This window comes from Myotis lucifugus, unplaced genomic scaffold, assembly GCF_000147115.1.
Source record: "Myotis lucifugus unplaced genomic scaffold, Myoluc2.0 scaffold_88, whole genome shotgun sequence".
Taxonomy (NCBI): Eukaryota; Metazoa; Chordata; class Mammalia; order Chiroptera; family Vespertilionidae; genus Myotis; species Myotis lucifugus.
The window spans coordinates 3117292-3133100 of NW_005871136.1; the positions used below are offsets into that span (position 1 = coordinate 3117292).

Here is a 15809-nt window from a genome sequence, read left to right on the forward strand (position 1 = left end):
GAGCTCTCCGTGCGCCCCTCACCTCGGGTTTACTTTCCCATTTTGTACCCACCGCTCGCTCACACGCATCCGCTGAGCCGCCCTCCAGCCTGAGCCTGCACGGTACCTCTCTCTCCCTCTCCTGCTCTCCTTAGGACAACGGTGCTGTAGGGGAGCTGGAGGCAGTTCCTCTAATGCAATAGCCCCTGACAAATGTTTTAAAAATGACGAACCAGCCCTGGCTGGTTTAGCTCAGTGGATAGAGCCTCGGCCTGCGGACTGAAGGGTCCCTTGATAATGGTCCAGGCCACGTGTCCGGGTTCTGTACTCCATCCCTGATGTGCAGAAGGCAGCCAATCAGTTATTCTCTCTCATCATGGATGTTTCCATCTCTCTCTACCTCTCCCTTCCTCTCCGAAATCAATTAAAAAAAACATTTTTTAAAAAATGACGAACCACACAGAATTGGCAGCTTTTTATTTTGTCAACTAAGGATATTTAAAAGCATGTAAAATTGACATCTGTAAATTAACTTTTTAAATCCTCACCCGAGGATATTTTTTCCACTGCTTTTTAGAGAGAGGGGGAGGGGGTTGGGGGGAGGGGGGAGAGGGGGAGAGAGAGAGAGAGAGAGAGAGAGAGAGAGAGAGAGAGACATAAATGTGAGAGTCACATGGATTGGTTGCTCCTGTAGGGGCAGGTTGAACCTGAGACCCTTTGGTCTGTGGGTTGATGCTCTAACCACTGGAAAACACCAGCCAGGGCTTTAAATTAATTCTTTCAACAAATAACTGTGAGCACCTAGCGGCCTAACAGACACTGGAGACACAGTGAACTCCACCTGTGTGGTGCTTCAGGTCTTAGGGAACGGGGTGGAGGTGGGGTGGGGGAATGGGAGGTAGGGAGAGAACTGGCAATAAACAAAGAAGACAATGTCTAAAATTTAAGGGGGAGGGCAGGTTTCTTTATATAGATCTGGGAAGGGGACATTGGAGTTGAGATGAGAAAGAGGAAGCCTTGGGGATAGTTGAGAGAATGTTCCAGAAAAAGAGAAGCCGGGTAATGCAGAGAGCTGGACAAGAAGGTTGCTGTGAGCAGTGGGGAAGTTGGAGAGTTCCATTTTGGACATGTGAAACTTTAGGTGGCTGTAATTCATCCAAGTGTAGATGTCCAGTTGCAATAGCAATAGCATATATGAATGAGTCTGGAGTGTGTGTGTGTGTGTGTGTGTGTGTGTGTGTGTGTTGGGGGTGGGGGTTGGGGGGCTGGAGATACTCCTTGGGAGTGAAGGGGCTCACCTAAGGAGTGAGGAGATGAGATGCGGCTGGGAGGTGGGGCAGGCAGATGGTATAGGATATCCATGGTGCATTTAAAAATATATATATATATCTTCATTGATTTCAGAGAGGAAGGGAGAGGGAAAGAGAGATAGAAACATCAGTGATGAGAGAAAAATCATTGATTGGCTGCCTCCTGCACGTCCCCCACTGGGGATCAAACCCGTAACCCAGGCATGTGCTCCTGACCGAAATCGAACCCAGGACCCTTCAGTCCGCAGGCTGACGCTCTATCCACTGAGCCAAACCAGCCAGGACTCCATGGTGCTTTTTTATCTCAAGAGAAGAATTTCTTTTCTTGCTCTGATACACGTTTTAAAAGATTACTCTGGCTTCTGTGAGGAGGATGGACACCAGGGGGCCAAAGGTCAAGGAGAGACAAGAGTTAGGGAGCTACTGGAGCAATCAGGTGAGGGGCAATGGTGAGAAGGTCCAGGTTATCATCTGGAGGAAGAACTTACAGATGGGTTGGATGTGAGGAAGTGAGGGGAGGTAAGAGGTGCACTTTACTGAGGTGGGAATACTGAAGAGAACCAGGTCTGGGGCAAGTTGGAGAGTTCCATTTTGGACATGTGAAACTTCAGGTGGCTGTAATTCATCCAAGTGTAGATGTCCAGTTGCAATAGCATATATGAATGAGTCTGGAGTGTGTGTGTGTGTGTGTGTGTGTGTGTGTGTGTGTGTGTGTGTTGGGGGTGGGGGTGGGGTTAGGGGGCTGGAGATACTCCTTGGGAGTGAAGGGGCTCACCTAAGGAGGGAGGGAGGGAGACAGGAGAAGGCCTTGGGCAGAGCCACAGGGAAATCTAACTTCAGAGCTAAAATGCCCGAGGATTAAGGAGTGAGGAGTGAGGAAGGAGGAAACCCAGGAGGGTTGGGTCACCAGGCTTGTCTGCACATCCCATGGAATCGCTGCTATGAGTTCCATCAGCCTTTCTTTCCAGGGTGGAGGGGATGGGGCCCAATTGCAGGACCTTCCACAGGTATTTATGAGAGCAAAGCTCTGTTCTGAGCCTGGGGCAGCAATGGGGACTGAGGACCCCCGGTGAAAAAGCAGACACAGGGTGGTTTGCAAAGTGGCAGAGCCCTTCCTCTCTCAGACCCTGGGCCCCCTGGAACCCCCTTTTTGAATAAACAACCTCCCGTACCAGCTCACCTTTTTGTTGTATTTGTTTTGGTTTTACATTTTTACCTTCCTACATTAATTAATGTCATTTTGACGCATTTCTTCTATCAATAGCTATAAACTTTTTTTAATGAAACATTTGAGTTTAGGTTCTAGACCAGCCGTGGGCAAACTACCGCCCGCGGGCTGGATCCGGCCCGTTTGAAATGAATAAAACTAAAAAAAAAAAAGACCGTACCCTTTTATGTAATGATGTTTACTTTGAATTTATATTAGTTCACACAAACACTCCATCCATGCTTTTGTTCCGGCCCTCCGGTCCAGTTTAAGAACCCATTGTGGCCCTCGAGTCAAAAAGTTTGCCCACCCCTGTTCTAGACACATGTAAATACTTCCACATGTATCTCCAAAGGTCAGTGTTCTCCTAAATAACCACACTGCAAAATCACAGTCCAGAAATTTAGCATCGATATGATATTATTATCAAGAATACACCCCATATTCAAATTTCCCCTACTGTCTCAATCATCCAGTAATTTTAAAAATATATTTTATTGATTTTTTTTACAGCGAGGAAGGGATATAGAGAGCCAGAAACATCGAAGAGAGAGAAACACCAATCAGCTGCCTCCTGCACACCCCCCACTGGGGATGTACCTGCAACCAAGGTACACGCCCCTGACCGGAATCGAACCCGGGACCCTTCAGTCCGCAGGCCTATGCTCTATCCACTGAGCCAAACCGGTTAGTGCAAGTAAATTTTTCGATCCTTAAAAATTACCCAAATTTGGCCAGTAGGAGTCCCTTCAAGCTGCCTCTTTTGTGCTTTTGACACCAGGAGACATACCTTGATGTGCACATCAATTTTTGTGGCTTCAGCTTGTGCCTGAACTGCTTTGCCTCCTGGCCTGACCTGCCTCTTCCCTGAAGATCCCACTTCCCATGATGCTCCCTCAAGTGGAGAATGCTCACTCCTGAGCCCCACTTGGGAATGGTCTGTTCACTTCCATATTCGGAGCCATCCACTACTTTGAGGTTTGTCGTAGGTGGGTTATAAGATGGGCTGGATGGGCTAGACACCCAACACAGCAGCAACTTAAACAAACAGGATAGAAAGTTTATTTCTCTCTTGGAAGAGTCGGGGTTGAACTGGTGGCTCTGCTCTGTGAAGTTCTTGCAAGTCTGAGTTCCTTCTAGGTTGTTCTGCCACCCTTCAGGCGTCGCCCTCATCGGCGAGGTCTAAGATGCCTGGCCGCTGTGTCTACGTCCCAGCCCACAGGAAGGGAAGAAGTGGGGGCCAGGAATGGCTTCCCCTATTCCTTTAAGAGTGAGACCCACAAGTTGTGGACATAGCTTCTGCTCACATTATGCTGGCCAGAAGATAGTCACCGGACCATAGGTAACTGCACAGGAAGCTGGGAAGTGTAGCCATGTACCCAGCTAAAAACTGGAGGGGGGTCATGCTGTGAGAGTGAGGGGGAGAGTGGATGGCGGGGGACAATCAGGAGTCTTTGTCACAGGGCTTATTCATTCAGTTTCTGCTCTGCTTGGATGATGTCTCTCATTAGCTGGTGTGAGCTGGTTCCTGCACACCACTGCCTGCATTCCACTCACACCTGTTCTTTGACATCACTGGGACTCTGTGGGTCTTAAGTCCCCCCCGCCCCGATTATATATATATTATTTTTTAAAATTTTATTTCAGAGAGGAAGGGAGAGGGGGAGAGAGAAATAGAAACATCAATGATAAGAGAGAATCATTGATCAGCTGCCTCCTGCACGCCCTCTACTGGGGATTGAGCCTATAATCGGGCATGTGCCCCAACTGGGAATTGAACCATGACCTCCTGATTCATAGGTCGATGCTCAACCACTGAGCCATGCTGGTCAGGCATAATATATGTAATCTTAAAAAAAATACTCACCAGAGGATATGTTTTCATTGATTTTAGAGAGAAGAAGACGGGGAGAGAGAGAGAGAGAGAGAGAGAGAGAGAGAGAGAGAGAGAGAGAGAGAGAGAGAGAGAAGGAAGAGAGAAAGAGAAAGGAAAACATCGACCCATTGGCCTCCCGTACGTACCCTGACTGGAAATTGAACCTGTGACCCTTCAGTGCATGGGATGATGTTCCAACCAACTGAGCCATACTGGCCATGGACTAATATTTGTCATTTTTAATAAGTCAATTTACACGAGTAAGGAAGGAGCAATTAAACAAATCTATAAGGAAGTTGTGAGTTAGAGCCCAATGAAAATTTGATAGGTTTATTTAATTTCAGTTTCTGTTCTTTTACTTTAGTTTTTGTGGACGAGAAGGTTAGGAGCCAATGCCCTAACCTCTCTTTTGCCTTAGTTAATAATATAATGTTTTTTGGCTCTGGCCGGTGGTGGTCAGTGGTTAGAGCATTGGCCTGCGTACCAAAGGGTTGACGGTTCAATTCCCAGCCCAGTCAGGGTGTGTACAGGAGGCAACCAATCAATGTGTCTCTCTCACACTGATGTTTCTCTCTCTCTCTTCCTCTTTGCCCTTCCCTTCCTCCTAACCTTCTCTCTAAAAACAAACAAACAAAAATCAATGAAAAAAAAATACCCTCAAGTGAAGATTAATAGCAACAAAATAACCACAACATTTTTCGGTTGTTCCACTGTTCTTCCAGGAGCCCTTGGACAGACATGATGCATCTGTGGGAGGTCACAGGAAATGCCCAGTGTTCCACCAAAACAAAGAACGCACGCAAATGGCAGATGGCCCAAGAGTCGAGAAAAGGAAAATATTTGCCAAGGTGCATCCAAGGTCATTTTCCAAAAAAGGTAAAATCACGAACACATACTAAAGATTTTTTTAAGCTCAAAAGTCCCCAAGAGAATCAGGCAGGTGTTACAACAGGTTCAGGAGAGAATCTTAAGGACAGTCCCATTGTAGATCAGGAATAACGAGATGAATGTACAAAGGAGGCAGAACTGATGTCTTCCAAAGGGGGAAAGCAGCATCCGTCGAACCTCTACCAGACAGGATCAGCTCTGCATGTCTACAAACAAGGACTTTTTTTTTTTTTTTTGCATTGCTCTTAATTAGCTGTAATTTACAGCGTTGTAAAATAGCATAGTTTTCTATTAAAGCCCAAATGGAAAGACATGGCCTTTGCTTAAAATGGAAAAGTGGGATTCTAAATGGTCTGAGAGACTTTGGGGCTTGGGGAAGTGTAGCCTGAGAGTAACCCCAAGGAGAAAGGATACCCACTTGTGGGTCTGACCGCTTGGAACGGAGAATGGGCATCTGTGTTTTTCAATAGTTCCATGAGGCACCCCGTTTGAGAACCAATCTGTTAATATAAGTACCATTCAGTGTTCCCTCCTAAAGGAGAGCCCAATGCAAGAATAATCTAAATGCTTAGTTAAGCATTTTTCTTTAAAAGTAAACATTTCTGTCGGTTGGGGTACCTTCTGTGGCGTTTGGGGACAGAGGGTTTACTTTCCCAATGCTGTTCTGACTCTGAGGGGTTTCACTGAGCCATCCCTGTCAGGGAGGTGGTCCTTCAGGTGTGTGGATCAAGGGGCAATGCCTGCATATTCCCCACGTGACCTTCTGACTCTCGCTCAGGTGGCAGAGGGGACTTTTGATCCAGTTAAGCCTGCAGCAGGGCAGAGCTGGCCAGGAGGTGGCAGTGTAGGCTCAGGCTGGGGCAACTCACACAAAGCCTCTCTTCCTGAGCCTCATCCCTGGGGTGATAGAGAGCGGGCAGCTCAGTTCATTATTTTCCTGAACTGCGCATGCTTCCTATGTGACCTTGGGAAGTTACTCAACCTCTCGGTGCCCAAGGGTCTGCGTATGCAAAATAGGGGTAACTGTACCCATCATAGGGTTAAATAGTGTAAATATGTGAAGCACTTGAAGCAGTGACTGGCAGATATTAGTATCATAAAAATATTGGCTGTTTTTATTGTCATTGTTAGGATTTATCAGGGACTGTGGATGCCTAAGTGAATAAGACAGGCCCTTAGAGAGCTCACAGTTTAACAAGAGGCAGAGAGGTCGATGTTGTGGATCATTGCTAAGAAAAGAGATGTGCATGGTGTGTAGATGGGACATGGAAGTGGAAGTAACTAGAACACAGCTTCCCAGAGGAAGGAGTGCTTGAGAATAGCTTTGAGGAAAAAATGAGGCAGAGGATCTTGCAGTTGGGGGAGCCAAGTTAGGGCGCAGCACGCTAAACAAAGAGGGCAGCAAAGAGAAGGTAGGCAGGTTTGGGAGCTTCAAGTTCAAATCCTTCCATTTTGGATCATCACACTAGGAGCAAGGGAGAGAGTAAAGGGAAAAGAGACAGAAGAGGTAGGCAGGGGCCAGATCATGAGAAGCCTTGAAAGTCAGCCGTACAAACTTGAACTTACTGCTGTGGATCTGCGGTCTCCAAGGAAGTACATGCAACCTCCCTGCAGTGTAGGGGGTAAAATAGAGCTATTTAATTTGTAAATGTTATCTCTTTGTGAATTTCTTTTTCTGTATTTGATTTATAATGGAAGCAATGTATTGGTAATGGGTACACAGATACAATTTATAAAGGAATATTGTGTGTTGGTGTCCATAGTAGGTTTGTGACTACAGGCCATGCAGTGCCACCAGGGATGACTTTTAACCAGGGAAGCATCTCAGTCAGATTCATTATGGAAATAACATCTGAGGATGTTTGGAAGGAGAGCTGGCCCAAGCCAAGGCCTTGGCATTAGGAATGAAGAGGAAAAGGATTTGAGCGATCATAAGGAAATATCCTAATATATAAAAAGCCAGGGGCCAGCATGATCTAAACGACCAAATGGACAACTGAACAGCAGGCTGTGTGGGGCGACCAGGCCGGCAGGGGGGTTAGTGAGGGACGACCAAATGACTGAACAGCAGGCTGTGTGGGGTGACCAGGCCGGCAGGGGGGTTAGTGAGGGACGACCAAATGACTGAACAGCAGGCTGCGTGGGGTGACCAGGCCGGCAAGGGGGGCAGTTCAGGGTGACCAGGCCAGCAGGGGGTGCAGTTAGGGGCAATCAGGCCAGCAAGCAGAGGTGGTTAGGGGTGATCAGGCTGGCGGGGGGGGGGGGGTAGTTAGGGGCAACCAGGCAGGCAGGCAGGTGAGCAGTTAGGAGCCAGCGATCCCAGATTGTGAGAGGGATATCCAACTGCCAGTTTAGGCCCCATCCTGAGGGGTCCCAGATTGGAGAGGGTACAGACTGGGCTGAGGAGACACCCTCCTCCCCCGTGCATGAATTTCATGCACCGGGCCTCTAGTAGTTCCATAAACAAGAAGGAGCAAGTGATCAGTAAGTAGTGCCAAGTGGGCAAGAGCATGGTTACTAAATATCAAATGCTCAAGGAAAGATAAATACTCAAAGAATGGCTGGTACTCAATGAAGGTCAGGTATTTATAGTTGTAAACATTATTTTGTTAGAAAGATAAGTAAATTCAACAGAGTGTTCGTTGTATTTGAGTAGTGTTAGTGAACTTGGCTGGATCATGGAGTTCCTAGGAAGAAACCAGATTTCACTCTTGGGTGAGAAGAGTAGGAGACGGGGCCATTGCTAGGAGGAAGGGAGGCTATTTTTCTGGAAGAGATGGAAGTGCTCCAGAGGAAGGGGATCTAGTAAGGGGATGAAAAGTAGAAACAGCTTCTCCAGTGTGGATCCCCAGGGCCTGCTCTCTGGGAAGCATCTCCCTGCTACTCTCCTCACCAGAGAAACCCCTTCTCTTGCCAAAGCACTCATTCACTAGTAAAAGAGTTACAAAGATGAGTCACAGAAATGTAAAATGAGTCTGTGTCAAAGGTTTGTTTAGCTCATTATGACAGAACCGTGGTGTAAGAAAACTGGTTCACATGTAAGTGAAATCATATGGTACTTGTCTTTCCCTGACTGGCTTATTTCACTTGGCATAATGCTGTCCAGGTCCATCCATGCTGTTGCAAAAGGTAAGAGCATCTTTTTTTTCATGGCCATGTAGTATTCCATTGTGTAAATGTACTACAGCTTTTTTATCCACTCATCTACTGATGGGCACTTGGGCTGCTTCCAGATCTTGGCTATTGTAAATAATGCTGCAGTGAACAACGTAGGGGTGCATATATTCTTTTGAATCAGTGTTTCAGGTTTCTTCTGATATATTCCCAGAAGTGAAATCTCTGGGTCATAAGGCAATTCCATTTTTAATTTTTGAAGTAGCTCCATACTGTTTTCCACAGAGGCTGCACCAACTGCATTCCCACCTGCAGTGCATGAGTGTTCCCTTTTCTCCACATTCTCGACAACACTTCTTTGTTGATTTATTGATGGTAGCCATTATGAACACATAATATAATATATAGATGATGTATTATAGAATTGGACACCTGAAATCTATATAATTTTAGTAACCAATGTCACTCCAATAAATTCAATTAAATAAATAAATGAACTCATATATAAAAAAAAATAAGAAAGAAAGATAAAAAGAAAGGAAATTGGTTTAGGGGCATATGAGAAAGACCAAAGTATTTCTGGCCAATGAAAGAATGTTGAAAGAAGATTACCAAGTCAGTTCTAAAACTGGCTTAATTCTTGCAGGTAGGGTGACCAGTTGCCCATAATAGTCCTGGTTTTAGCCTTAAAAGTCCTGTGTCCTAGGTAACCTCTCAGTCCTGGGCAAATGGGAACAGTTCTGGGCATCAAACCTACAAGCAATAAACTATAAACTCTGAAGTTACTATTTCTACTAGGTAAGAAATCTTTTTCATCTTTACAAAAAGCATTTGCAGTTGACCAATCTAAAAGAGCATCCAACTTTTCAGAGCCCGAACTCGATTAATAAGTCAAATAAAGACACACTATTTCTAGAGAATCAATAATATTTGGGGGTTGGGGGCTGTTAGTCAATACCCCATATGACCTTGAAGACCTGCAATGATCTTTTGCCTTATTTCCAAGTGTTGAATAATTTTCCTTAATACTCTGTGAAAGCAAAACAAAACAACAAAAACACACAAAAAACCCCAGTACCGTTTCTACACCTCATCCACAGCACCCATTTCTCTAGAGGAAAGAGAAGTTGTCAAGGGCAGGGCCAGTCCTCAGAGCCTTGGGGGGACTCCTCATGGTGTAAGCTGTCCACTTGCATAATTAAGAATTACGTGTCCGACATTATGCACCATTTCCAAAGGTTGCAAAGCTTTAGAGCTCAGGAAGTTTAGAGTTCAGGCCCAAGGGACTGGTCCCACACAGATAATTCAGATAATTTCCTTATCTTAAAATCCCTAATTATATCTGCAAAGCCACCCTTTGCCATGTAAGCTAACGTATTCACAAGTTCCAGGGAGTAGGATTTGGATATCTTTGGGGCGGGGGGCAGTATTCTGTTTACTACACTGTGGGTCTGAAGTTCAGGAGTGGGTGGGCTGGCTGGTTAGGGGGTCTCCCCCAAGGTTGCAGCCAAGAGTTTGGCAGGGACTGCAGTCTGCTAGGCTTTAATGGGGCTGGAGGATGTATCTGCTCCAAAGGCCATTCATGCACATGGTGGGCAAGTTGTCAAGAGGTCTTACTTTCTCTTCACGGGGAGCTCTCCACACAGCCGTTTGGTATACTTACAACATGGCAGCTGGCTTTTCCCAGAGCAAGTTGGAAGTTGCAATGCCTTTTTTGACCTTTGGTTTACCATTTAAAAGTAAACATTTCTGTCGGTTGGAGTCGGTTGGACTCTGTATGTGAAGGACAACCCTTCTAACAAGCCAGCCCCAGGGACCCTGCACCTTCTGTGCTGGGCCTCTTCAGACTACAGTTCTCTCAAAAGCTCTCTCTTTTGAGTTGATGGCTTGTTTAAAACCCAGGTTTTAAACTTTTAAAGTAAGTTTGACTGTAATCAAACTTGGGACCCTTTAAAATAACCCAATCCAATAACTTAAAGTAAGTTTTAACATTTAAAAGTAAAATGTTTACTTTTAAAGATCTCCTTGGGGTTACTCTCAGGCTACACTTCCCAAATGTTTACTTCACAGGTCCTTATGCAGAGGCTTGAATACAGATGGCAAGGATCATTGGGCCACCTAGAAGACTGGTTATCCCAAATGGTTATTCTCACTCATTTTTAAAAAAATATATTTTATTGATTTTTTTACAGAGAGGAAGGGAGAGGGATAGAGAGTTAGAAACATCAATGAGAGAGAAGCATGGATCAGCTGCCTCCTGCAACTCCCTACTGGGAATGTGCCTGCAACCAAGGTACGTACCCTTGACCGGAATTGAACCTGGGACCCTTCAGTCGCAGGCTGACGCTCTGTCCACTGAGCCAAACCAGTTAGGGCCTGACTCATCTTTTGATGTGTGGTATCCTTAAGAATTTCTCCAGATTGTGGAGACTTTTGCACAGCAATCTCTGGTTTTAGACAAAGTCTATAAAAGCATCCTATAGAATAAAAGGCTAATATGCAAAATGGCCGAACAGCGAAATGACCAGTTGCTATGATGCGCACTGACCACCAAAGGGCAGACGCAGGAGCTGCCTGCTGATGGTCAGTGTGCTCCCACAGGGGGAGCACCACTCAGCCATATAAGCCCTGAGCTGGGCTCACAGCTGGCGAGCTCAGCGGCAGTGGCAGGAGCCTCTCCCACCTCCGGGGCAGTGCTAAGGATGTCCGACTGCTGGCTTAGGCACGCTCCCCACAGGTCTAAAATGTCAGTTGGACATCCCCCAAGGGCTCCCGGACTGCGAGAGGGCACAGGCCGGGCTGAGGGACCCCTCACCCCCGAGTGCATGAATTTTGTGCACCGGACCTCTAGTGTTCTTATAAAAAGGGTACATTTGGCCCAGCTGGTGTGGCTTAGTAGATTGAGCATCACCCCATGGATCAAGAACCAGTTCAACTCCGGTCAGGACACATGCCCAGGTTGCGGGCTCCAAACCTAGTAGGGAGCATGGGCCCATGCATTTGCTTCACACTGTTGTCCTCAGTATGTCCTGTGCTGTTCTCAGCCCCATGTTGACCAGTACCGGTGTGGGGTGATTCCCAACTCAGGTTTCACAATGTTCCAGGGAGGGTGGTTACGAATAGGAGGTGGCCTTGGATCAGAGAAAGTGGCGCTCTGACGACAAGAGCCAGATCCAGTAAAACCTAAACACAGATGAAGCGTGTCGCTCACTACCTTCGAACCTCTCCATGCCACAGTGTTTCCCTCTTTGGGTCACACGTTGCCCCCAGCAGGCCGCAAGTCTCTCCCTCCATATCACCTATCCCCATAATCTGCTCAAAGTACGCTTTTCCACAGAGGGACAAGTGATCTGTGCTTCATAACATTACCCTTCCCCACCATGGAAGCTCCCGGGACCTGCTGTTTTACGGTTAAGACAGTGCCTGGCATGTAGTAAGTGCTCAAGAAACACATGTTGAATAGAGGAATAAACTTCTTCATCTTTTAAAGTTATTGCTATTATTTTGGATTATTAGCAGTACTTACTTATAGTAGAACTATTTGAAAATAGAGAAAAGTGTAGAGAAGAAACAAAAATCACCCATAAACCTACCATCCCTTATTCCAAATAATGTTAACGCTTTATTTTTTCCCAGTAATGTTGACATCCAATCCTATATACTTGCTATTGTGAAAGTGCTTTAAAATAGTATAAGGTGGGCCCTAGCCGGTTTGGCTCAGTGAATAGAGCATCAGCCTGCAGACTGAAGGGTTCCAAGTTTGATTACAGTCAAAGGTACGGACCTTGGTTGCAGGCTTCTCCCCTGCCTGGGGCCCTGGTTGAGTGTGAGCAGGAGGCAACCAATCGATGTTTCTCTCATATCGATATTTCTCTCTGTCTTGCCCTCTCTCTTCTACTCTCTCTAAAAATCAATGGAAAAACATCTTCAGCTGAGGGTTAAAAAAATAGTATAAGGTGGTATTAAAGATAATAATTTATTTTGCCAGGAGGGAAAATATAAGCTTGGAAAAAACCTATTTTTATTTAAAAGAGGGGAAAGTCTTTTTAAAAAATATATATTTTATTGATTTTTTACAGAGAGGAAGGGAGAGGGCTAGAGAGTTAGAAACATCGATGAGAGAGAAACATCAATCAGCTGCCTCCTGCACATCTCCTACTGGGGATGTGCCCGCAACCCAGGCATGTGCCCTTGACCAGAATCGAACCTGGGACCTTTCAGTCTGCAGGCCGATGCTCTATCCACTGAGCCAAACCGGTTAGGGCTAGAGGGGAAAGTCTTGATTGAGTGACTTAAAGATCCACGCAGAAGGGCAGTTGGAAGAGGACCTCTACTGCTGTGCTGGAATCTTCTCCCGACTCTGCCTACATCAGACCCAGTCGAGAACTGGCGCTCAGTGCTAAAAACATCAGAGTACACGTGCTTGCCCAAATTGTCGCTTGAGCTGGGGTGTATTTTTGGTCTGATTTATTTGGCACTTGTAAATCACCTTTGTTTTATGAGTCTTAAAACACTGAGCTGTGTAAAGGTGCCATATTTTAACCTCCTCTTGGAAATAAGCACCCACCTCTGGATTGCATTGGGTTGTTTATGTATGCCCTTGTGCGTGGAACTAGCACTGTGTAAAGTCAGTTAAACAAACATGGCCCCTGCCCTCAGAAATGCACAAATATGTTGGTCTTTCGGGATGATAATGCAGGGAACCCAAAACTAGTGTAAGAATTCAGCTCCTGTGCAGGTCGCTGTAAAGACAGCACACCTTGCAAATAGAAGACACACAAATGTTTGCTGAACATAAGAGTGAGATTTTGTTTCAATGAACCTGTATGTCCAGTGTAATGTAGCACGTGGGGTATCAATGTAAGAAATGTTTCTATGAACAAGAAGAAAAAAGAAAAGAAAAGACACAGAAATACATACACTTTCCCAGAGTTCATACTTTGGTAAAACACAAGCCAGGAATACATTGGTCAAATATTTACAAGACACAAAAGCACAAATATGTTGGTACAACATATTTATTAAGCACAAATATTGTAGTTAATAATTTTAATGTTAGGGCTCACTGACATCTAAGTGGGAACTTGGTGATAGTTGAGAAATCAATAGAGCTGTACAAATTAATAAGTTTTTAAAAATATATATTTTTTGGTTTTAGAGAGGAAGAGAGAGGGAGAGAGAGAGAGAAACATCAATGATGAGAGAGAATCATCGATGAAGCCACCAACCCAGGCATGTGCCCTTGACTGGAATCGAACCTGAGACTCTTTAGTCCGCAAGCTGACACTCTATCTACTGAGCCAAACTGGGCTAGGGCTAAAATTAGTAAGTTTTATGAACAAATGTATTGGTTACTTTGCTAGATTGATCATATATATTAAATCTCTTGGGGAAAAAACTGATATAAGTACCTGGGTATATAGTTATAACTATTATTTTCTGGTTTTTGTTTGTTTGTTTGTTTGTTTTAAAGAAAAGAGACAGGGTTCCCGGGAGACCCTAGAACAGCTGGCATTCACTGGCCTTGTAGTGACTGATTATTGGGCTGATGTCAGGCAATATTCCGTCACCATCTCCACATGCCCGGTGCCCTTTCCAACGTATGCAGGGAACTTGGCAGGCTCAATCTCCAGCCACTCTTTTTGGGTTCTTCCCTCTCTCTCTGTATCTGCGGATGGTCCTTAGTTATTTCCCACTCCCATTTACCAGGATTCAGCTCTGCCTTGGCCTCCTGATTCTCATTTGCGGGGGGAAGGGGGGGGCGGGGGTTGGAGAATAGATCCATTCTGTGGCATACGCAATCGGGTGCAACACTGAAGTCATTGCGGCTGACATTTCTCAATGTTTGCTCTAGCAGAGATAGGGAGCCAGGGCTGATCTCTTGTTCCAGGGGACTGGCAACCATGTTGTCAACAGAAGGCCATGAATCTACTCAGCCTCAGGTCTGGAGGGCAGGAGGCTTGCAGGGCAGTTCAGTCCAGTCTTCCTTTGCTCATTCACTTGGCAAATCGACTCCTTCAAGTTTAAGCTGGAGGGTCGACAAAGTTCCCTCTCCTCCTCTGGGCTTAGCCGGCACCGCCTACAGATCTGCACAGTGGCAATCATTGGTTTACCAGCCTGTCCCTTATCTGTCCATCCCAGGCATCTGCCACCGTGCTTGTCATGTCAAGGACACTCAATAAGTGTCAATAGAACAGAAGCCAACCAGAGCAGGTTGGCTCTGCCTTCTCTCTGCCACTTGAGATAATGTAGGGCAGAAAACAAAATGGCCCAGTTAACCAGGGGGTCCCTTTGGTCACAAAAGATTTTCGTTGCTTTATTAACTACCCTTTAAGTCCCATCAACAAAAGGTAGGATGTTTTAGGGGTTATGAGGTAGCCTGATGGATAAGAGTGCAGATGCCTTGGCCTGAGTTTTGACTCTGCCATTTAGTAGCTGTGTGATCTTGGGCAAGTTCCTTAACCTTTCTGTGCCCTCTAATTCGGTTCTGTCCCATGCTCCTTGCGAATGTACCCCACGCACAAGACTCGTCGTAATGGCAAAACCACTCCAATGTCCTGATAGTGATATGTTTTCACGAAGGACATTCCTTCCTAAAATGAGCAACAGACCGCTCCTGAGTGAAATCCCAGCTTTTTCTGCAGAATCACTTTGGAGGATGAGATATTCGATTGAGATTCAGTGGTAACCTTCTCAGCACAGATGTCTTTGGTTTGGTTTGATTTTTGGGGGAGGTAACCTGCTATTCTTCCTTTTTAAAAATTAAGATACAATGTCCAAACAGTAAAATGCACTCTTTTGGTGTACAATTCTTCAGTCTTTTGTCATATAACCAGCATCACAATCAAGATATGGAACAATTCCTTCGTCCTCCCAAATTCCCACACGGAGCCCTCCCTTCTTCCAGCCCCAGCCCCTGGGAAACCACTGATCTGTTTTCTATCCTTGTAATGCTGCCTTTTCCAGAACAAGAGTGAGATCCTTTAAAATAAATTAATAAATTAATAGCTTTCTAATTTCTCCTATAAAACCTGTAAGGTCCTATAGCCGTAACCACTGAAATTATTGCTCCCTCAAACCGTCTCTCCGCAGGACTCTCAGATGAGGGCCAAGGGAATGGCTGGATTTGCAGGTCCTTGGGTGAGAGGAGGCAGAGTATGTGTAAAGCCCCTGCAGGGTGGGCTCCCCACCAGAGCCCCAGTCTGTACAGACTCAACCAGAAGAACAGCTGCTTACACCTTATCTGCATGTCTGTTTGTCCTTCTGGTCTGCACCCAAAAGCAGAGTTGAGTGACCCTGCTGACCCATGGCCAGCAGCACATTGCTTTGTGGGATTTGTTTTAGTTTTGAGTGGGGGTCAGTTCTGATGCAGATGCGCGCTCCCACCCCTTTCTGTCCGAAGGCATTCGTCGGTGGCAGCCTGGGCTGGGAAACA

General features: G+C 45.7%; 1 protein-coding gene across 1 annotated transcript in view; it reads left to right on the forward strand.

Annotated features, from left to right (window-relative positions):
- The first annotated feature begins 3411 nt into the window (after positions 1 to 3411).
- Positions 3412 to 15809, forward strand: part of TAT (tyrosine aminotransferase) — a 36107-nt gene continuing 23709 nt past the window's right edge. The window contains exons 1-2 of the mRNA XM_023756101.1: positions 3412 to 3474; positions 5095 to 5248. Of these exons, the coding sequence (XP_023611869.1) occupies positions 3431 to 3474; positions 5095 to 5248 (198 nt within the window). The 5' untranslated portion in view covers positions 3412 to 3430. The remainder of the gene's footprint in view (positions 3475 to 5094; positions 5249 to 15809) is intronic.